This window comes from Nannospalax galili, unplaced genomic scaffold (genome assembly GCF_000622305.1).
Source record: "Nannospalax galili isolate Female #2095 unplaced genomic scaffold, S.galili_v1.0 scaffold1437, whole genome shotgun sequence".
NCBI lineage: Eukaryota > Metazoa > Chordata > Mammalia > Rodentia > Spalacidae > Nannospalax > Nannospalax galili.
The window spans coordinates 209,592-231,498 of NW_008341050.1; the positions used below are offsets into that span (position 1 = coordinate 209,592).

Here is a 21,907-nt window from a genome sequence, read left to right on the forward strand (position 1 = left end):
CAGCCTAAGTTTCCATTTTTCTTGGTTATATCCCTGGATGTCATAATATTAAGCAAGAAACCTAGTTGCTAAAGCATCTAACATGCATACATACCTATGTAGATATGGTATCTAGATACCTTTATAATCAGATACATTGATAAGGTATGAGACTTCTCTAGTGATAATTCACTAATATAACCAGCATAGCTCCAAGGGCCAAGGGACTCCTTCTTATTGTCTCAGAAAAAAATCATGGTTCCCTTATGCATTGGGCTGTTATGTTCAAACCTCAGCAGTAGACAGTTGGATTGCTTCCCTAAGTCTGATTAAGGTTCTTATTAAATTGCCTATTTATGATGATGGCTTAAAAACCTTGCCTTAGCCGGGCGTGGTGGCACATGCCTTTAATCCCAGTACTCGGGAGGCAGAGTCAGGCGATCTCTTTAAATTCAAGGCCAGCCTGGTTTACACAGTGAGTTCCAGGACAGCTGGGGCTACAGGGAAACCCTGTCTCAAAAAGACCAAAAGCTGGGCATAGTGGCGCACGCCTTTAATCCCAGCACTTGGGAGGCAGAGGTAGGTGGATCTCTGTGAGTTCAATGCCAGCCTGGTCTACATAGTGGGTTCCAGGTCAGCTAGGGCTACAGGGAGACCCTGTCTCAAAAAAGACAAAACAACAACAACAACAACAAAAAAAAAAAATCTTGCCTTTAAAAAAAAAAAACCTTGCCTTGCCTCTTCATCTCTTCGAATTTAGGGCCTTTGATGGGCTTTATCAAACAATCTCAGCACTGAGGCTGGAGAAATGGCTCAGCAGTTAAAAGCACTGGCTGTTCTTGCAGAGAACAGTTTGATTCCCAGCACCACACAACCACTAACAACTGTCATAACTCCAGTTCTAGGGAAATCCAACGCCCTCTTCTGACCTCCACAGGCATTGCACATGCAGGAAATACACTCATACACATAAACTAAAAATAATACAAAATATATTAAAAAAAAAAAAAATCTCTGCCAGGAGGGGTGGCGCACGCCTTTAATCTCAGCACTTGGGAGGCAGAGGCAGGTGGATCTCTGTGAGTTCAAGGCCAGCCTGGCTACATAGTGAGTTCCAGGACAGCTGGGGCTAAAGGGAGACCCTGGCTCAAAAAGACCAAAAAAAAAAAAAAAATTTTATGTGTATGAGTGTGTTACTTGCATGAATGTGCACCATATGTGTGCCTGGTGTCTCAGAGGCCAGAAGTGGGTGTCAAATCCCCTGGAACTGGTCAGGCATTGCTATGTGGGTGCTGGGATTTGAACCTGGGTCCTCTGCAAGAGCAGCAAATGCTCTTAACCACTGAGACATTTCTCTAGTCCTTATTTATGCTCTTAACTGCTGAGTCATATTTCCAAACCCTTTGTCTCCATTTTTTAAAATTTAAAACAAAACAGGGTAGTACACTGAATTGATATTAGTGTTGTATATTGTTTATAAGCAATCAGAACAACAGAAAGGTTTGTGGATCTCCATCTGAAATTATGGGAAAAGGCCTAAAAACAGAAAGAAAAATCCATTAAAAATAAAAACATTTGATATGAAAGGCAATTAAAATATCTTTTAAGCAAGCTGAGGGGCCAGGTGTGGTAGCACATGCGTTTAATCTCAGCACTCAGGGGGAGGCAGAGGCAAGAGGATCTCTGTGAGTTCCAGGTCAGCTGGGGCCACAGGGAGACCCTGTCTCAAAGGGACAAAAAATAAAAAAGCAAGACGAGAAAAGGAAATTATCAAGAAAGGTACTAAATTAGGAGATATGGGGAGTAGAATGTAAGTTTTAGATCCTGTGGCCCATTTTACCCACATGTGAGAATATGAAACCTCTAGAGGTGTATAAAGTCCTTTAAAAATTCTGTTGGCTAGGACTTTGTGTCACATGGGTGTTTCAGGTGTCTACCCCTTGGTGAGGAGAGGCTATTCCCACAGGATGAGATACTGGCTACATACCATTCAGATAAAGCAGAGAGGCTGAGGATGGTGGCACAGACCTTTAATCCCAGCACTTGGGAGGCAGAGGCAGGTAGACTGCCATGAGTCCAAGGCCAACCTGTTCTACATAGTATGTTCCAAACCAGTCAGGGCTGGTTTTGTTTCGAAAACAAACAAAACCTAAAAGTGGAAAGGGCTGAGTATGTGGCTCATTGATAGAGTACTTGCCTAGCATGCTGAAAACCCCAGGTTCCATCTCTAGCATAAGGGGGAAAAAAAAATCAGTCACTATATCAAATCATGATAAGACAATGTTGACCAAAGTCTTGTCCGGTAGATGCACCTCAGGTTGCCAAGGTAGAACAGTCTCCTTATATCTTCCAAGTTAAAAGTTCATCTTCCAAGGGCAGTTAGAGATTTTGATTTCTCTTCATGAAGATCTGATGTAGATAATCCCAGAATTTCTTCTGCTGTGTCTCATTGTTGTGGATCATGGCAGTGAGTGCTTCCCCCTGGTCCAGACCTTGCCAATAATCCTGCAGCCACATCTCCTTCCAGCTGAAATAACAAAATGGGAGGAGAGAGGATTATAGAACCATAGCAGAGATGGATGGGTCCTGCCTTTCCTTCCTTGAGTGAGGTCAAAGAAATCTGAAGCAGATATTGTGGCTTCTGACTAGGACAAGGCTCTGCAGTGAAGGGAAGGAGATGTGAAGTGCATCTATCTAGCACTAGTCCAAGTGACAGAGTAAGCCATAAACATAAAGACCTCATGGTACACCCAATGAGTCAAAGTTGCTGACTTGTATCCTAAATGTAGAGAGGGTTCAAAAGACAGTTGCAGTGGGGTCCAGACCATGGAAGTTGTAGTCTTCTCCAGGAAATCAAGGGAGCTGGGAGGGACCTTTAGATGGTTCTATTTTAACTTCCACCTTTATTTCAAAAATCAAAATAGATTTTAAAAAATCTAGTATTTAGGAATGACAGAAACTGATTTTTTTCTTTTTTTTCTTTTGAGGAAACAGGGTTTCAAAATAGCCTAGGCTGGCCTCAAACTCTCTCTCTATAGCCAACAATGACCTTGAATTTCTGATCCTGATCCTCCTGCCTTTGCTCCCTAAGTATTAGGATTACAGGTGTGTACCACCATGCCAGGCTATTTCTTTCCTTCTTTCCTTCCTTCCTTCCTTCCTTCCTTCCTTCCTTCCTTCCTTCCTTCCTTCCTCCCTCCCTCCCTCTCTCTCCTTTCTTTTTGTATTTTTGAGACAGGGTCTCCCTGTAGCCCCAGCTGGCCTGGAACTCACTATGTTGACCAGACTGGCCTCAAACTCACAGAGCCTGCCTGTCTCTGTCTCCTGAGTGCTAGGATTAAAGACATGCACCACCAGAACCAGCCATAGACTATCAATGTTTCACATTTTTCCTTTAGTAAGTCATATGTTCGGTATAAACTAGACAAACTCTTAGTGGAAGACTATCATCAAGACCCAACTATACCAGCAGCATATATAAACAGTCCTCTGCTGCCCTCCACTGTCCAACTCCCAGTTACTTTCTGCAAGCCATTCTGATGGCCTCTCTCCAGTTTAATCTTCTCACTCCAAGTGGCTTCACCATTTTCCCATTCCATCTCCCATGTAGACCTCATTTCCCAAGGCTACCCTCTTCTGCTGCCTACTCACTTCCCTTCCATTCCATCTCACATAGCCTGCCATTGTTTATTCTAAACCTTTTGAAAACAGACCACCAATTCTGTCTAGAGTGAACACATCAGGATATGATCCAAATCAAGATATTTCAAAGTGAAAGGAGGGCTGAGAGAACAGCTCAGTGGTAAAGTGCCCGCTTAGCATACTTGAGGCCCTGAATCCAGTCTCAGTCTCTCTCTCTCTCCCTCTCTCTCTCTCTCTCCCACACAAAGGTAAAAGTAGGTGTTTTGATAGGTATGCTCATTCATGACTGTAACCTTAGCACTTAGAACAGGATTACAAAAAATTTGAGAACAGCCTGGGCTACAGAGTCAAACTATATAAAGAAAAATTGTTTTCCAGGTATGCTGTCCCATGCCCTTAATCCCAACACTCAGGGGACAGAGGCAGGCAGGCAGATCTCTTTGAGTTTGAGGCCAACGTGGTCTACATAGAGAGTTCCAGGCCTACCAGGGGCTACATAGTGAGACCCTTCCTCAACAAAAAATTTATTAAGGTGGGAGGAAGAATGCTGAGTGAAAATGTAGTATCAAAAGGTTACAGGCTGGGCATGGTAGCATGCCTTTGATCCTAAAACTCCAGAGGCAGAAGCAGGCTGCTCTCTGTAGACTGAGGTCAGCTTGGTCTACATAGTGAGTTCCAGGCCAGCTGGGGCTACAGGGAGACCCTGTCTCAAACAATCCAAAAAGAAAAAAGTTCTATACTGAGGCCCAATTGGTCAAGAACTTTCCTAACATGCATGAAGCCCAGACTGAGCATTGTATAAATCAGATGCAGTAACATACTGTTGTTTTTTTTCAAGTGAGTGCTATTAGTGTCTGGTCAACTGACTACTGCAGAAAAAAAAAAAAAAAAAAAAAACATTAAGCTCTTCTTGGACTGGGATGTGACTGTGGAATAGTACCTGCATCCCATGCACAAGGCCCAGGGACCAATCTCCAGCCAAACACTTCATCTTTGTCCTCCTAACCCCCCACATCAAAGGTACTCAGCTGAGGTAATTTTTTTTTTTTCCAGGTCTGTCCAAACTCCTCAGCTTGGTAGTCAGGCTATTTACAGCCTGGCCTCAGTTTCTGTGCTCATCTTCTCTTCTTCAACCCCCTTCTTGTTTTAAATCACTGTTAGAAACACTATCACATAAGCTGGTTTTCATGGTACCTTAAATTATATTTTCCATTTTAGACAGGGTCTCACTATTTGGTTCAGGTGGCTTGAAACTTGTGGTCCTCCTGCCTCAGCCTCCTGGAGTGCTGGAACTACAGCAGCATGCACTATCATGCCAGGATGTAGTTTACATTTTCCCTCAGCTTCTTCACTTTGTCTTACCTCCCCATACTCTACATGTGTGTGTTTTGAGACAGGGTCTTGCTAGGTAGCCCTGGAACTTGAAGCAGTAGTACTGCCTTAGCCTCCAGAGTGCTGGGGGCTGTGCTACCACACACGCCTTTTTTTTTTTTTTTTTTTTTTTTTTTTTTTTTTTTTTAACCTGTAGCCCCAGTTGTCCTGGAACTCACTATGTAGACCAGGATGGCCTTGAACTCACAGAGATCCGCCTGCCTCTGCCTCCCAAGTGCTGGGACCACAGGCGTGCGCCACCATGCCCCGCCACACCCACCTTTTAATCTTTATTATTATTGTTATTCTCAGTCTTTTTGTGACAGGGTCTCCCTGTACCCCAAGATGACCTGGAACTCGCTATGTAAACCAGGCTGGCCTCAATCTCAGGAGATATAGATCTGCCTGCCTCTGCCTCCTGAGAGCTGGGATTGAAGGCCTGCACCACCACTCCCCGCTATTATTATTGAGAGAGGGTCTTACTATGTGTAACTTAGGACGACTTCCAACTCCAGTCCTCCTGCCTCAGCCTCCCCACTGCTGGGACTACAGGTGTATGCCACTACACCCAGCTCCCCAACGACTTCTGACATCCTAAAGGCAAAGTGAGTCTGTGAGATGTCCATAGTAACCAAGTGATTTGGTATTACAGCGGCAGGGAACCCCAGCAGCCCCTCCTACCTGTCATTCTCAGGAATCTCTTCCACTTTGCCAAAGCCAGGGGTGGGCACTGGACAGTTCATGTGTGAAGGCTGGGCAACGTGAGGCTCGGGAACAGGGATGTCCCCAGGAGAGGATGCATGTGCTTTCTCAGCATCCAGCCGAGCCAGCTCATGGTCGCAGACGAAACACTCAAAGCCATTGAGGTAGTTAGGCAAGAGAGGATCATTCACTCCCCACTCCCGGTGCTCCAGGCTATCCAGAAGAAACTGGTTGGTGATGCCGCCGGGTTGCTTATACGCCAGGTATTTTATATACTCCTCATCATTCTTATCCAGAAAGTCAATAAACTCGGCAAGCTTTTGAGGGGACTCAAAGTCATCGATTAGGATGATGGAGTGGTTGTTGGGCATCCAGTCCCTCACAGAGGGTGAGCCGCGGTACACCGGCACGGCCCCCAGGTGCATGGGGCGCCACAGTTTTTCCGTCATGTAGTCATGGCAGATGGCATTCTCCAGGGCCAAATGGAACTTGTAGCGGGACAAGAAGGCCAAGAGCTCTGGATCCTCGCCGGTGGCCGTGGCCGTGTCCTGTAACCGAACGGTGGGCAGCTGGCGGTTCTGCAGGCACTTCCCATACGAGTCCACCTAGGCGGGGCAGAGGACCGGGTCAGCAGGATGCAACGCACCCGGCCCACCCACCCCCGCCGCGCACCCGCACCCACCGGGATGTAGCGCATGAGTTCGCGCACGTAGCGGTCCCGGTCGGCGGGCACGTCGCAGTGCGACTGCAGATAGAGCAGCGGCGCGTACCCGCGGCGGCGCCACTCGGCGCGCTCCCGGAGCGGGGGAGCCGCCCGGCGCAGGTAGGCGGCCCCGGGCAGCCACTGCAGCGGCAGCGGGTAGTCCGAGTGGCGGCTGAAGGTGGCCGTCAGGTTAAAGAGGCGGATGCCAGGGCCGTGGCTCAGTAGGAAGTTGTTGAGCGGAGACTCCTCGTGCAGCAGCGCCCAGCTCTGGTGCGCCTGGCGCGGCAGCGGGGCGTCAGCCGCGCGAAAGTCGGTGCCGTAGAAGAGCAGAGCGCGCGTCCGTGGCTCGGCCTGCGCCCGCCGGTCTCGGGACGCTAGGCACGCCCCGCGCGCGCACTCGATGCGCTCCGAGTCGCCTGGGAAGTGGGGGAACAGTCCTGGGCTCCACCACAGCAACACCGGCAGGTCGGCCGTGTGCTCGCGGCCCGGCGGCGGCTCGGGGCCGCGTGCCACCCCCACCGCGCCCAGCGCGGCGGGCGGCCGGAAAACCGCGCCGTCCCACGGCTCCGCCCACTCCACCTCCCCACCCGGCTCGCCCGGCGCCAAGGGCCCGGAGCTAATGGCCGCGCAAACGCTAAGCACCCCCAGGGCGGCCAGGACCCTCTCGGTGCGCCAAGCAGCCATGGCCACAGCAGCCGGAACACTCGGACAGCAGAAGACCCCGCCCTGCGGCGAGTAGGGTGTGAAGCAGGTCCTACGCCACTGGGGCATACCACGCATGCGTAGCTCCGCTCCGCCAGCCAGGGACTTGAATGGAAGAGGTCGCGAGTAACTTTGAGGCTACTGGTTATATCTTATTTTATTTCTTTACAAATTAAAGATGCATTGAAAAATAAACCAATGAGAAATGAAAGGTCCAGAGCAGGGGCATCCCGGGCTGGGAGCAGGCAAGCCTGACCACCGTCAATCCTAGCCCTTGTCCTGCCCCCGCCAGCTGGGGTTGGAAGATAACTGTCATACGCTCAATCAATACCAAAGCCCAGTGATGTCCCAGAACAAGAGGACAGGGCTCCAGCCATCTTTGCCTCTCCCCAACGACTCTCGGCTGTAAGCCATGTTTCCAGTGGGAGCTGAATGGGAAATGGGCTGGCTCTGGAGGTATTGCAAGTTGGTGATCAGGCTCCCCTACGGAACCATCCAGTGTTGGGGCTTCTCTAGCTGGAAAGAAGGCTGTCCTAGGTGTTAATACACTTTGTAATTCAGTTCCCAGGCTCATTCATCTCTGACAACATGCTTCTGTCCACGAAGTGCTCACCAATCATTGCAGGGGAGAGAGAGCACACACAATGGAAGCAGAGAGACAGCTAGTCAGCCATCAGTAACTGACTTGGCTACTGACCTCCAAGCCCCAAAAGGAGTGGCCACTTTTCTCTCCACCACCTGTGGTCTGTACCCCAGCTCTTGTGCACCTGTATGTTTTATCCCTAATATAGGAAGTTGCTGATGACACGGAGCTGAAATTGCCACCTCCTGTAGAAACCCTGGGAACCCACTCCACCCTGCCTGCCCCTTTGCTCTTGGAGGCTGGTCCAAAGGGACACAATATTGCCAGGGTCTGGGTGCCTCCAAACCCCCAACACCGAATCATATACAGTGAACTGAGAAACTACATTCATTACAACAGGATTTGCAGGAGAAAAGAGGGTAGAGTAAGGGGACAGGGACACCTTCCATCAGCAGGACATGACAGAGTGGTAGGATATTTGAGCCCAGAAAGACGGTGTCTCCTTATATATCTCTCCCTCCCCCCCAAAAGAGATTGAGGTCAGCTTACATGACTTATAAGATATGGAACTGTCCCAATTTCTCTGCCATCCTGGGGTACTCTCTGGAAACTGGCCTGGGACCCTATGACATTTACCCACTTTAGCTCAGTAGCTGTCGAATCTCCTTGTGCATATGACAAAGAAAGTCCACATAGGATGCGCCCCCATTTAAGCTCTTGTCTTCCACCAGGAAGTGCTTGAACAGCATCTCCAGCTTGTCCTCCTGTTTCACCACGATAAGCTAGAGCCAAAACAGAGGGTTACTGTGACAGCATCAAAAGGAATGAAGCACCCCCAGAAATCACTCCTTCCCCATGCTCATTCTAGCAGAGAACTTGACAAGGTAAGAAGTCCAAAGTTCAGGCTGGGAGTGGTGGCGCATGCCTTTAATCCCAGCACTTGGGAAGGAGAGGCAGGTGGATCTCTGTGAGTTCAAGGCCAGCCTCGTCTACATAAGTGAGTTCCAGGCCAGCTGGGGCTACAGGGAGATCCTGTCTCAAAAAGATCAAAAAAAAATATGCACAATTGAATATTTGTGTAAAAGTTCTGTGAGGGCTGGATAGATGGCTAAAGAAAAAGAAATCCAAAGTTCAGATCAGTGTTAAGTGTTACTGGGCTGGGGGTGTAGCTCAGTGGCAGGAATACTTGCCTAGTATGTGTAAAGCCTAGGGTTCAAAATTCAGCACAACCAATACAAAAAAAAACATACACACATACACACAATCAGATCAGTGTTACCTTCATATACCGCATTCTCTGTGCTCTTAAGCTATCAATGAGGCCTCGAACTTTCTTGGACAGTGGATTATCCAAAACTGGCAGAACGCTCTGGAACACAAAAACCATTCATTACTAATGATGAAGGGACAGTACATTTAGGTATCATCTGAAACAAGGAAGACAGAAAAACTGACAGCACCTTCCTCCAAGTGTCCCCTGAGATGTAAAGAGACCAGTATTGGCTCTCACTCACATTACAAAGTGGACTTCCAAACCCTTATTACCCTTGACATCCTGCTCTTACCAAGCCACTGGTGATCTGACTGAAGGAGGAGACATTGAAAAGGCTCTGGACAACACCCTGTTGGACACTTGCTCCCACCCAGACAAAGAGGTTGAGCCCATTCTCCAGTAAATATATATCGCCATTGCTTAGTCGTTCTTCAGATGCTCGAACTGCTGGTGGTTCAGTGGTCTCAAAGGGAGACTTTGTCTGGACAAAAGGGGAGAAAGTCACCAAAGACCATAAGAGATTCCTTTATACACACACACACACACACACACACACACACACACACAAACTCAGAAAGCTAAATCCCTAGAGAGTAAATCAATGTGAAATTTATATAAAAACAAAATCCTTGGGGGCTGGAGAGATGGCTCTGCAGTTACAAGCACTGGTTGCTTTTGCAAAGGACCAAGGTTTGGTTCCCGGCACCCACAGGGCAGCTAACAACTGTTACAATGAGTCCAGTGCTCTCGGCTGGCCTCCCCAACCATTTCACAGCATGGGTGCACTTACATACATGCAGGCAAAACATTCAAACACATAAAATAAAAATAAAAACAAAAACTTTTTTAAAACCCAAATTCTACCTAGCATGGTGGCACACACCTTTAGTTCCAACACTCGGGAGGCAGAGGCAGGTGGATCTCTGTGAGTTCGAGGCCAGCCTGGTCTACACAGTAAGTTCCAGGACAGCTGGAACTACAGAGAGACCCTGTCTCAAAAAGACAAAGAAAAAAAAAAACCAAAAACCCAAATTCATTAGTGTCATAGAAATTCCATCCTTCCTTCTCAGAGGCCCTTTCCTTAGTGTCTCAAACTACAGTCCTCAATCCTACCAGTGGTAGGAGCCGAGGGTAGAAGAAGACATTGGTCTCAGCCACATCCATGGAAGACACCAGCTGTCGGACATAGGCACGGTCATCAGTAGTGACTTCAGCTCCAGGCTGCAGAACGTCACTCTTCAATACACAGTTCAGGTAAACTGGGAGTAGCTTCATGCACTCAGGAAGGATCAACTGGCAGATTTATTGAAATAAAGTCAATGGTTATGAAAAATTCTGCACAAAATCCAAACACAAAATCTTGTCCTAACAACCCCTCTAACATCCCTGCCCCACCTGTCCTGCAGAAGAGGAGCTGGCACAGTTCTTTCTGTAACATGCCAGGATCTGGGCACACTGGGTGATGAGAGTGTCACGTACAGCCTTCACAGGACTAGTCAGGACACCCCGGTATGCTAAATGGGAAGGGACAGAGCAGTCACTGGTCAGTACCTACTACATGTCTTCCCACCATCACACCTACCCAGCAGTGATGAATCTTTGGCCACCCTAGACCTTTCTTTCATCCCCAGTCCCGCCCTGCCCTGTCTCTACCCTCACCAAACTTGGCCATGTAGTTGATGAGCGTGTCAGTCTCACAGTTTCGATACAGATCAGCCAGCTGGGTGCAGCAGTTCAGAGCCAGGTTGTGGATGCGGAGCCGACGCTGCCCTGCACAGCTGGTATAAAGCAGGGCACACTAGGGGAAGGGAGAAAGGGGGAACTCATACCCCTCCCTCACAATTCCACCCACTCCTTATCATCTTCTCAGGGAATGCACCCAGCACTTTCTCCCCAGCCCATCTCCAGCCTGCCACCTGCAGGAGGGCTCCACTCTCTTCATTGAGCCGATCATCATGCTTGAACTCCACAGTCACTGTCTTGTCCCCATCCAGCCCAGCCAGCTCCACATCTGTTGTGTTGCTCATGTAGAAAGCGCCAAAGAAGTCTACAGCACGGATACCTGAGGCCATAGGGTTGGGTTAGGGCTAACATGTGATATGTGCCTCCCTCTCAGATTTAGCCCCAACCTGCTCTTCAACCAGAACTGACCGGTACTTGTCCGAACCCGCATCACAGCATCAAAGCCAACCACCTTCTGTATATCACAACGCAGGTCACTCAGGAACCGTTCCTGGTCATTCTCCACCTGCAGCGCCCCCAGGCCCAGAGTAACATCACTAACCACACAGTTCACCTGTAGTCAGTCTCCCTGCACCCCTTCTGCTCTGCAAGCCTGCTTGGTCATAGTAATAATGAGTATAAAACTGAGGGTAACAATGACAGCTTTTACATACCTGTGCAGGTATTAAATACATGGGAGTATTTTATAGGTAACTATTTAATTCTGCAGACAAATCCTAATTAATAAAACTCTACTTTGCAGATGAAAGAAAAAATAAGAAAATCACTAAGTAATTTATCCTAAGCCAGCAAGTGGTGGGACTCCAGTATTAACTCAGGACTGACTCTAAGGTCCATCCATGCATCTAACCATCACACCCTAGGCTCAACTTCATACTCCTCCAACATGAGTCCTGTTAATTAAGTCAGTGGCTAAAGAGCCATTCCCCATATAAGCAGACATTCCCACCACCTAGAATCACATACCTGAAAGCAGGCATATTTGTAGACAGAGCCACCAGTAAGCTGGGGCACAACAGAGAGTGTTGAAACATCCACATACTGGTTAGGGAAGAGAAAGAGATCCACACAGCAGCCTTGGGCCACACACTCTTTAGCCAGAGTCTGATAGGTACCTGTCTGTGGCTGGAACAGAGTCTGGAGAAGAAGACGAAAAAAAAGTTCAAATAGCTCTGCCCTATTTGAGAACTGTATATGTCGAAGAAGAGAAAAAAAATGTTCAAATAGCTCTGCCCTATTTGAGAACTGTGTATGTCATAAGATGTGCTGGTCAGTTTTTTGTCAAACTGATACAAACCAGAGTCACCTGGGAAGAAGGAACCTCAATGTGGGAATTTCCTCCAGAAGACTGGCCTGTGGGCATATCTGTGAAGCATTTTCTTAATCATTAATTGATGTTGGAGGGCCCAGCCCACTGTGGGCGGCACCATCCCTGGGCAGATGAGCCTGGACTGTAAAAGAAGAATGGTTGAGCAAACCAGGGGGAAGCAAGCCAGTGAGCAGAGTTCCTCTATGGTTTGTGCTTCAGCACCCACCTCCAGGTTCTTGTCCTGAGTGCCTGCCTTGGCTTCCCTTGATGATGGACTGTGAGCTATAAAGCATATAAATCCTTTCCTCCCCTAAGTTGAGTTTGGTCAATGTTTTATCATAGCAGTAAAACCAAACCAAGACATGGGCATGGTGGCACACATCTTTAATCCCAGCACTTGGGAGGCAGAGGCAGGGGTATCTCTGCGAGTTCGAGGTCAGTCTGATCTGCATAGTGAGTTCCAGGCCAGCTGGGGCTACAGGGAAACCCCCTTCTCAAAAAAAAAAAAAAAAAAAAAAAGACTTCAGACCTACTGCTTAGGAATATGCAACAGGAGGAGAAAGTTGGAAGGAAAAGGAAGGAGTAAGAGCAAAGGAAGGAGGAAAAGAAGGGAAAATAGAGAGGGGAAGGAAAGGAAAAAGAAAAGAGGAAAAAACGACAGGAAAAGCAAAGATGCTGGGTATGATGGGGCACACCTATAAACTCACCACACAGAGGCAGACAGGTATGAAATCAATCTGGTCTACACAGCTAGACCTGGTCTCAAAGAAAGAGGCCTGGAGAAAAAGCTTAGGGGTTAAGAGCAACCACTGCTCTTGCAGAGGACATACATTCAGCTCCCAGCACTGCTTTAGGGGGCTCACAACTGCCTATAATTCCAGCTCCAGGGGACCCAATGCATCTTCTGGCCTCTTAAGGCACCTGAACACATGTGTGCATATACACACACACATACACACACACACACACACACACACACACACACACACACACACACGCACACACAAAACCACAAGTAAAAATAAAAATAAAATCATAGAAAAAAAAATGAAAAAGAAAAATGTCTAATCAAGTCCATCAATTCTGGGATCAGGTTGGCAGTTACAGATGGGACATATGAAAGAGTACTGTGATCCCAGTCATCAGGAGGAGCTACCACCATCCTCCCCGTCTTCTAGCCCCACACCTTCTCCTTGTCTGTGTTGATCAACTTCCTATCATCTCTATTCTTCAGCTTCCCTGGAGCTTCTGCGATGGGCAAGGATGTGTGGAACAGAAACAGCTTTCCCGCACACTCAGCAGCCTGGGAAAAAAGATACAATTACTTCTCACTCCTCCCCTTATTTACCCATTATTCACTCATCCTTTCTTTTGTTACTTATTTGGCACTAACTGTGAAACAGATTGACTTACTGGACAGTCATCAATCACTGAAGCAATGGAGGCTGTTTCCCAGGGGAAACATGGTCAAAGGAAAGTGAGACAGGAGATTGCCAAGGACTGCAGCCTTACCTTAAGAGCCTCCATCCCAGCCTGGATAACAGGGGCAAATACTGTCTCTGTCTCTCTTGTATCTGTGAACATTTCTGGAATCTGATCCAATAAGCTGAAAAGACATAAGATGATGGGAGACAACCAAAATTTCCACCCAGATTTTAGCTGCCTCAATTCTCAATTCCCTGAACAGTCATGTGGCTCCTGGACTAAAAATTCCTGGACCACAACTGTGGCTATCTACTGACCCCTCTGTTCAACACCCTGGCCTCTTGTGGTTGTACCCTCTCATTTCCCTCCGTCCCTACCATCTGGCTCTTACCTGGTGATGACTGCTCGAGACTCACTGACATTGACCAGGAAGCCATCCAGCAGTGGCACAAACATGTCAGCCACATCAGATACAACCATCATCTGTGGCTGGGCCAATGAGCTCTTCACATTGTAGAAGTGGAGGACCTTATTGTAGGTGACAAAGCCAACACGGATTGCTGACTCTTCTGCCCCGCCTTCTCTGTAGAAAGTGTCATTGTTACTCAAACTGATCACTTTCTTCCCCACTCATACCTTCAAGGTGTAATGTTCAGCTTAATGTTCAGTCCACTCAGACCACCATTAACCAAGAGAAAGCAGTACCTCAACTCCAACTCTCACCTAGGTAGGTAGTCCAAGAGTGACTTGAGCTCCTCACAGAGGAGCCTAACAAGACCAGTCCGGATGGCATTGTAGGAGACGTCAATCATGAAGATGAAGGCAGGAGGGCTGGGGAACTTATTGTTCTGTAGAGGAAGGAAATGTTGGGGGCAAAGGAAAACAGTAAGCAGGCCAATAGACCAGAGAGAAGTGAGCATCCAAGGGGATAACAAGGGGGTGGGGAAAATGATAACTTCTACTTTGGGTTGTTTTATAATAACCTCTACCCACCGCTCCTCTCCCACTACCTTCCCTCACCTTGCAATAATCTACAGTGGCCAAGAATTCATAAGAGCCTAGGGAGAGCTCAGGACGGTCATAAGCATCCACACGTTTGCCGGTATGATCCAGATGTTGAAAATACTGGGGGGGAACTGTGGGGAGGATGCAGTGTGTTACTCAAAGGTCTATCTTCAATCTTGGTATATCTGGTCCTAGCTGAGCTGCCCCACATCACTCCAATGCCCCATGTCCCCACCTGTACCCTACTTTTCTAGCTCCTAAGAAATGAACTCTCATCTGCCTAACTAGAAAGAGAACAAAGAAGATGCAAGCAAGACCTTCCCCCCAAGCCTCAGCCTCCACAACATACCATCATTGATACAGCTGCAAAAGCAGCACTGGAAGCGCCTCCCTCCCTCAATGAACTGCATGAAGGGACACATGTACGCTTTGCAGCGATTACAGCGCAGAGGGCCAGATTCTCCATGGTCCACAATATATGGTGAAGCCTAAGGAGGAAAGGGAAGGGGCTCAGATAGGGGGAAGCAACAGTGAGGTCAGACATATGGCAACAGCTGAAGAATGAATAGCCTAGAGGCAGAAGCATGGCTAGACGTTTTGTCTGGGGAAGGAATAAAGAGGAAGGGAACAGGGACAGATGATAAGGGGACTGATCACTGGGAAATGATCACTGGAAAATGTCCCTAAGACCCTAAATTCCAGTTTTCTCTTTTGACTCCCCACCCCAGAATGCATTTCTTCCTGAAAAAAGAAAAGGGCCTATGAAACTGGCCATAGCAAACCAGGGGCTGCCACGGGTGTATGAGGAGAAAGCCAAAGACTATACAGAATTCCTGCTTCTGACTCTGCTGTCGGTCCCCTCTGCTCCTGTCCTGGAGATGACTTCTGCTTCCTTCCCTAAGTATCCATGATATTCCTCCCCCATCACCCACAAGAGAATTCTGTGACACCTGCATGTGCACACCTTTAATTCCAGCACTCAGGAGGCTGAGGCAGGCAGGGTCTCTGTGAGATCAAGGCCTGATCTCCACAGCAAGTTCTAGGTCAGCTGGGCTACAGGGAGACCTTGTCTCAAAAAAAAAAAACAAAAAAAAAAACAACAAAACCAAACAAAAAAGAACCCAAAGTAAATGAGAATGAGAGAATTGGAATCATTCAGAGAGATGACCACATAACGAGCAGTTCCTACATCATCTGTCTTCACTCTAAAAGTTACAAGTTGACTTTGCCTTTTATTCCTTTTCTCTTTTTTGATTTTTGGAGTCTTCCTAAGTATCCCAGGCTAGCCTTGAACTACAGGGCTTCCTGTCTCAGCCTCCTGAGTGCTAAGATTAGGTGTGTGACTCCTCAACAGCTGACTCTGCTTAAGATTTGTTCCTATTATGAACTCTAGTCTCACAAAGCAATTGTTTGGCCTCTGCTCTCCTTACTACCGTTCCTACCACGAAGAGGCTTTGGGAAAGAAAACTACCAAAGACACCTCCTGTCCCCTCCAGCCTGACCAAGATGTCTCCATCACATCAGCCAGAATCACATCTAGAAAGAAGCCTTATTCCCTTTTCCTCTTTCTGTTTCCTTGTATTCTAGCCCCGCCCCAGACTTACCTCCTCTGGGGGCAGCTTTGCCAGTGGCTTGATGACAGCTGCCAGGGGCACCTGAGCCTGCTTAGCCATGTCAGATGTGCAAGGGATATTATAGGATGTGCATCGGATGTACCGGGGACTTGCATTCCCTGTAGAAGGGAGAAGACCGGAGTCATAACACAGAAGCCCTCTCATTTGCTGATTCCCACCATCACCTCCACAAATGTTAGAACTGAGGTAGCTTTTAACCCTCTGAAGGACTGGATAAGGCGACTAGGCTTGATCCATAGCTGATGACCTAGGAAAAGCCACCACGGGGAGGAGAAAAATGCTCTTCTCACCTTGGTCTTTCACCAAGAAGTTGGTAGTGACTAAGGGTGGCACCTGTCCCCGTACACCAGTAGCAAATGGCTCTGAACCCCGGTTGTTCCTATCATCTTCAATGACCTGAATCTGAAGAAAAGAAGTGAACTGAGTAAAATGATAGAAGACAGAGTGTAAGGACAAAAGCAGGCTAGAGTAGTGGCATAGAAACAAGTAACTTGCCACAGGATTCCTCATGCACCAGGTCTCCTCTCCTTCTGGAGACTATGTCAAATGCCACAACGCTGACCTTCCACTCTACAGCCTGCAGGCAGATGCTGGGCAGGCCATGCTGAGAATGGGCTTCCTGACCTCCAATCATTGGTGAGCACCCCCTTATTCCTCCCACTCTGGAAAGCTCCAGCTATGATCCCAAACAATCATAGATGATTAGATTCCACTCTCCATCCCCATCAAGCCCTCCCCTTCCCTCCTCCCTGCAAGACCCACTGAGTCAGAGCTGGGAAAACAGACAACAGAAACCCAGAAATGAATCTATCTAATGAAATTAACAAGAGACAAGGTGAGGAGAGAATTAAACGGCCAGAAATGATCAGGTCAGGTGAGGAAGCAGATGCTGTACGCATCAGTGGGTCCATACAGGAGAGGATAAATGCCCAATCCTTATGGCCCAATCCTCAGCCCCCCCACATTTTGACAGACACAGTGAGGGATACAAACACAAAAAGGATATGCAAAGCTGGTAAACAGACCCTTGTTCAGGCTGGTGACCTTTGGTCAATTACTTCAAGATGAGTTTGATAAAACCAGAAAAAGTAAAGGGTAAATTAGACTGTATCCTCCAGAAAGAGGTAAAGCTTAGAAATATACTACAAAGACTCTCCAGATGAGAAAGCCCACACTCTTCCAAAACAAGTAATCCCTTCCTCTCTAAGAAATGCCCATTTGGGATACCATGAACCTGTGCATTCACAGCCACCCACAGAAATGGGTTCTCCTCAAACCAAACCAGAAGGATGTGCTGCTTAACTGTCTCATTCCATTGCATGCCACACACAAGCTCCCAGAGGAGCCTCTGGGCTAAAACCAAAGCTTAGCATGCCACCTGGCCCCTCCCTCAGAGCCTGACCATCCACCATCCCACACTCAAGGCACTGCTAACAGCTTGCTACCTCTTCATTAATAGTGGCTTGAGGCATGCATATCCTTTAGCTTGTAAAAGCAAGGATCTAGAAGGGCTAAGGGAAGAGGATGGAAAGGGATGGACATGGTGGATGAGGTGAAGATGAGGGCACAGGCATGCATGAGTGGCACTAACACAAGGATGACACGTACACACTCCCACACCCTGCACTTACTGGACTAGGAATGGCATCAGGGTCTATTCTGTGCCTGGTTTTCTGCTGAGGAGGCAGCTCATTGAATTGCTTTTAGTGTTTTAATAATTAAGGCAGCAGGGGTATACACGGAGGGAGACAAAAGAACAAGAGCAGATGTTAACTTTTCTCAACCCTGAGGCGTTAAGACATGCCGAGCTGGAGCCCAGCCCAGACTGCTGAAATCAGGGACGCTAGATCTGAATTTCAGACCATCTAGATCTGATATTCAAAGTCTCTCTAGCCTTACATCTAAACCTCAAGGACAGGCCTTAATGACTCACACTGCAATGGAGTGAGATAAGGACAGGTGACATAAAACAGGAGAAGCAGGGCTTTATAAGGAGGTGCTAAATGGGAGAAACCTTGAAGTACAAGAGTGTTCCCTCCAGAGGGCCAAACCTACTACCCAAGGGATCTTATGCTGAAAGATGCCTTGGTTGTATCCAGCCAAACACTCCTTCCCACCTTGGAGGAGAGAAGAGGAAGGAGGGGCTGTCAATCTTCTTGGGTTCCCCTTAGCCAACAGGCTCCCTCACCATGGTGGTTCCCCAAAGGAAGAGGGAAGAGAACAGAATGGAATATGACAATGGCTAAGCATGGGAAGGTAACTGACAACAATATTACAGACAGAATATCAAGTGGCCCCCATTTGGAAGTACTCTTCTATCCCATGTCTGCTATGGAGGATCTGAGGATTCCAGTGGCTCTCAGGGGAAAAGCAACTTTCCTAGTGGGACTTCACATGCACACTTCCCTCATACACTGTAGATCGCTTTTCTCCATTCACATTGCAGGGACCTGCCAACCAACAGTACTGGGGGCATCCTCCTACAACACTGTCCAAGTAGGAGCAGAGAGGAACCAGTGAGGCTTTCCTATTCTGAACACCTAACCCAGAGCACCCCCACCTGTTCTACCAATCAGGAAAACAATGTCCTACTAGATCTAAGGGAAAAAGACCCAGTCACCACTCCACAGAAGGGCAAAGGTGACCATGCTATGTATGTCCAAGAGTAACAGAACACAGACCTCTGGCTGATCACTCTGGTTTTCCCTTTTTACCCTGTGTAACTGTGGAGTAAAACTGCCCCTAAAAGATTTCTGGAACTTCAAGTTCTAGTTTGAAGGCTTAAAAATTGCATCTAGGTTCTAGGTCTTCAAGAAGAAAACTAAAACAGTAACGTTATAAGAAAGTTCTAGACAAACATCTCATCTAGGTCAACCTACTCATCTGGCAGACACACACACTTCGCCAGGACCACATAAGCACCTACTTACAGGGCTGGGAATGGTATCAGGGTCCAGGCGCTTAGGAGGCAGTGGCTGAGGAGGCCCAGGCTGACTGCCAAAGGTGGGCGCTCCAGGGTAGGGGATCTCATAATTAGGCTGAGGGCCTCGGGCTGGTCCAAAGGAACCTGAGACATAAGGGCATAAGGTCAATGAACTTAAAATGCCTTCCCTGCCTCATTTTTCTTTTCTTTTCTTTTTTCCTTTCCTTTTTTGGAGATAAGGTTTCACTGTGTAGCCCCAACTAATGTGTAGCTATGTAGATCAGGCTGGCCTTGAATCCCCAGAGATCTATCTACCTGCCTCTGACTCCCAGGTGCTAGGATTAAAGATCCAGCTTCTTAAGGCCTCAGGTAAATAACTGAACTACTTTAAACACAGAACATGGGTGTGGTGGCATACACCATTAAAGACTTTTTCTTTAATTATTTTTATTTTATTTATGTGTATAAGTGTATTGCATGCATGTAAGTGCATCTGTGTCATGCAATGCCAGCGGAGGTCAGAAGAGGGCATTGGAGCCCCTGGAATTGGAGTTACAGACAGTTTTTAGCCACCATGTGGGGGGTGCTGGGAATCAAAGCTGGATCCTCTACAAGAGCAGACAGTGCTCTTAACTGCCTGGCCATCTCTCCAGCCCCTGGCACACGCCTTTAATCCCAGCACTGGGAGGCAGAAGCAGATAGATCTCTGAGACAGAGTTGTGCCCCTCAACTTGGTCTATATAGTGATCTCTAGGTAAGCCAGGGCTATGGGGAGACTCTGTCTCAGAAAGACAAAAACAAACAAACACAAAAAAAGGCCACATAGAATTATGAGGTACACTAGTGCCTGGTGAAGCCTTTCAGAGGAAGACCATACTATCTAAACTGATATAAGAAAAATGGCTTAAAGCCTTAAATTCTAGTAATAACACCCTGATGCTGTCCATTCAGTTCACCATTTAGCAAGCATGACTAAAAACAAAACAAAAATCCCTGAACAGCTGAAGCCTTTGGATCCTAGCCAGATGTGGGGAAAAACTCACCATTTTGTTGCAGCCGATAGCCTGGCTGCTGAGGAGAGTGCATAGGTGGCGGTGGTACTGGGGGCCCAGTCACCTGGGTGCCAGGGGGCAGAGCATGAGCAGGAGGTGAGGACACGTGGTTGGGCTGGCTTACTGGGGGACCCCCAAAGCCCTGTCCAGGAGGGAGTGGACCAGTCATTGAAGGCATCCGTGGACCACCTGAAACTGGGGGTGTGAAGTTGGAAGCCAGTGGTGGGGCAGATCGCAGGGGAGGCTGGACTCCAGGATGACCTTGGGCTTGGCTAAGGGGAGAAGCCTGGCTCTGAGGATAGGAGCCATATGGACCAGAATTAGGGAAACTTCCTGAGGCTGAGGCCAGTGATGATGGTGGACCTGAGAAACAGAAGAGGCAGAGGCAGAAACCCAGTCATTCTGTCTCCTTGTTCAGTAAATCACTTCCACTGCCATCCAAGAGGGGCAAGCACAATTGTCCCAGCATCTGGAGTTCTAAACAGATATAGTTAAGAACCTAAAGCTTCTGAGAAGTGGACAGTTAAAATTCCCAGCTCACCACTACTTACCATAGCCCAACCCAGATGGGGGAGGGGCTGGGGCTGCAGCACCACTGATCTGCATTCCTGCCAGCTGTGCAGTCACCTGTGTACTTGTGGGGGGAGGGCCATAAGGCTGAAGCACAGGTGGCTGGCTGACCACAGGGCCCAAAGGAGACCCAAACTGCTGAGACCCAGGGAGCCTGTATAAAGAAGGAAAGCAGAGTGACTACAGGGCTGGGGTGCCTGTCACAGGTGGCAGGTCTCCTCACCATTACGGGAAGCTACATGGTGTTCTGGCATTTTGTGTTCATTCTGAGTTCTCTGGTGGCTTCATATTTGTGTGTTTGTGGACAAATGGCATTCCTGATTCTACACACAAAAAAGGTTTGTGGCATAGTTTATTTTCCATTAGGCTCATGCCACAAGAATCAAGGACCCTCAGGTCAAATACTATTTATTGCCGGGCGTGGTGGCGCACGCCTTTAATCCCGGCACTTGGGAGGCAGAGGCAGGCAGATCTCTGTGAGTTCAAGGCCAGCCTGGTTTACACAGTGAGTTCCAGGCCAGCTGGGGCTACTGGGAGACGCTATCTCAAAAAAGACCAAAAATTTTTTTTTATTATTTTTATTTTGTGTGTATGAGTGTATTGCCTGCATATGTTTAAGTGCACCCCTGTTGTACAGTGTCCATGGAGGTCAGAAGAGGGTATCGGATCCCCTGGAATTGGAGTTACAGACTGTTGTTAGCTGCCCAATGGGTGCTAGGGATTGAACAAAGAAACAAATACTATTTATTCTGACAGATAAGTTACCACCATGTTTGCTCCAGTCCTATGTTGACAAATTGCCTTGTTTTATAATCTCAACCTTGAAGAAGATGAAAGGGAAGCCACACATAAGCAGTTACACAGTGCTTACTAAAGAAATGTGCTACTGAAAAATGCAATTTGACTTTTTTTTTTGGTCTTTTTGAGACAGGGTCTCCCTGTAGCTCCAGCTGGCCTAGAACTCACTAAGTAGACCTGGTTGACCTCCAACTCACAGAGATCCATCTGCTTCTGCCTCCCAAGTACTGGGATTAAAGGTGGGTGCTACTATGCCAGGACTGCAGTTTGACTTTTAAACAAAACCATTTATTCACCTTGGAATGGGCATTATAAGGATCGATGAGATCAGAGGTTACAGGTCAGCTGAGTTTGGCATACCATACTAACAGGAAAAATGATGCTCACTACACCAGGAAAGAATTAGAGGAATGATGAAACCAAATAGCCTTTCAGTGAGTAACAATTTATTTGACTAGCTATGCTGGACACTCACATGTTGACCACACATTTA

At 47.7% G+C, this 21,907-nt stretch overlaps 2 protein-coding genes across 5 annotated transcripts in view; both read right to left on the bottom strand.

Annotated features, from left to right (window-relative positions):
• Nucleotides 1-1,430: 1,430 nt before the first annotated feature.
• Nucleotides 1,431-7,183, bottom strand: Fut11 (fucosyltransferase 11). The gene is made up of 3 exons (XM_008836572.3): nt 6,377-7,183; nt 5,674-6,299; nt 1,431-2,506 (listed from the first exon to the last, which is right to left on the bottom strand). The coding sequence occupies exons 1-3, from the start codon at nt 7,175-7,177 to the stop codon at nt 2,359-2,361; spliced, it is 1,575 nt and encodes a 524-aa protein (XP_008834794.2). The 5' UTR covers nt 7,178-7,183; the 3' UTR covers nt 1,431-2,358.
• A 55-nt stretch (nt 7,184-7,238) lies between these two features.
• The window catches only part of Sec24c (SEC24 homolog C, COPII coat complex component), a 28,070-nt gene continuing 13,401 nt past the window's right edge, over nt 7,239-21,907 (bottom strand). For 3 of the 4 annotated variants that reach the window (XM_008836573.2, XM_029565114.1, XM_008836575.3), the window contains 21 exons: nt 20,598-20,770; nt 20,038-20,409; nt 19,002-19,138; nt 17,703-17,771; nt 16,362-16,473; nt 16,042-16,169; nt 14,787-14,925; nt 14,453-14,568; nt 14,156-14,280; nt 13,824-14,015; nt 13,520-13,613; nt 13,194-13,310; nt 11,665-11,835; nt 11,107-11,203; nt 10,872-11,017; nt 10,615-10,753; nt 10,351-10,469; nt 10,069-10,248; nt 9,248-9,436; nt 8,962-9,051; nt 7,239-8,464 (listed from right to left, as the gene is read on the bottom strand). In XM_008836573.2, the coding sequence (XP_008834795.1) occupies nt 8,324-8,464; nt 8,962-9,051; nt 9,248-9,436; nt 10,069-10,248; nt 10,351-10,469; nt 10,615-10,753; nt 10,872-11,017; nt 11,107-11,203; nt 11,665-11,835; nt 13,194-13,310; nt 13,520-13,613; nt 13,824-14,015; nt 14,156-14,280; nt 14,453-14,568; nt 14,787-14,925; nt 16,042-16,169; nt 16,362-16,473; nt 17,703-17,771; nt 19,002-19,138; nt 20,038-20,409; nt 20,598-20,770 (3,046 nt within the window). In that variant the 3' untranslated portion in view covers nt 7,239-8,323. The remainder of the gene's footprint in view (nt 8,465-8,961; nt 9,052-9,247; nt 9,437-10,068; nt 10,249-10,350; nt 10,470-10,614; nt 10,754-10,871; nt 11,018-11,106; nt 11,204-11,664; nt 11,836-13,193; nt 13,311-13,519; nt 13,614-13,823; nt 14,016-14,155; nt 14,281-14,452; nt 14,569-14,786; nt 14,926-16,041; nt 16,170-16,361; nt 16,474-17,702; nt 17,772-19,001; nt 19,139-20,037; nt 20,410-20,597; nt 20,771-21,907) is intronic. The other variant, XM_008836577.2, reaches the window with a different exon arrangement.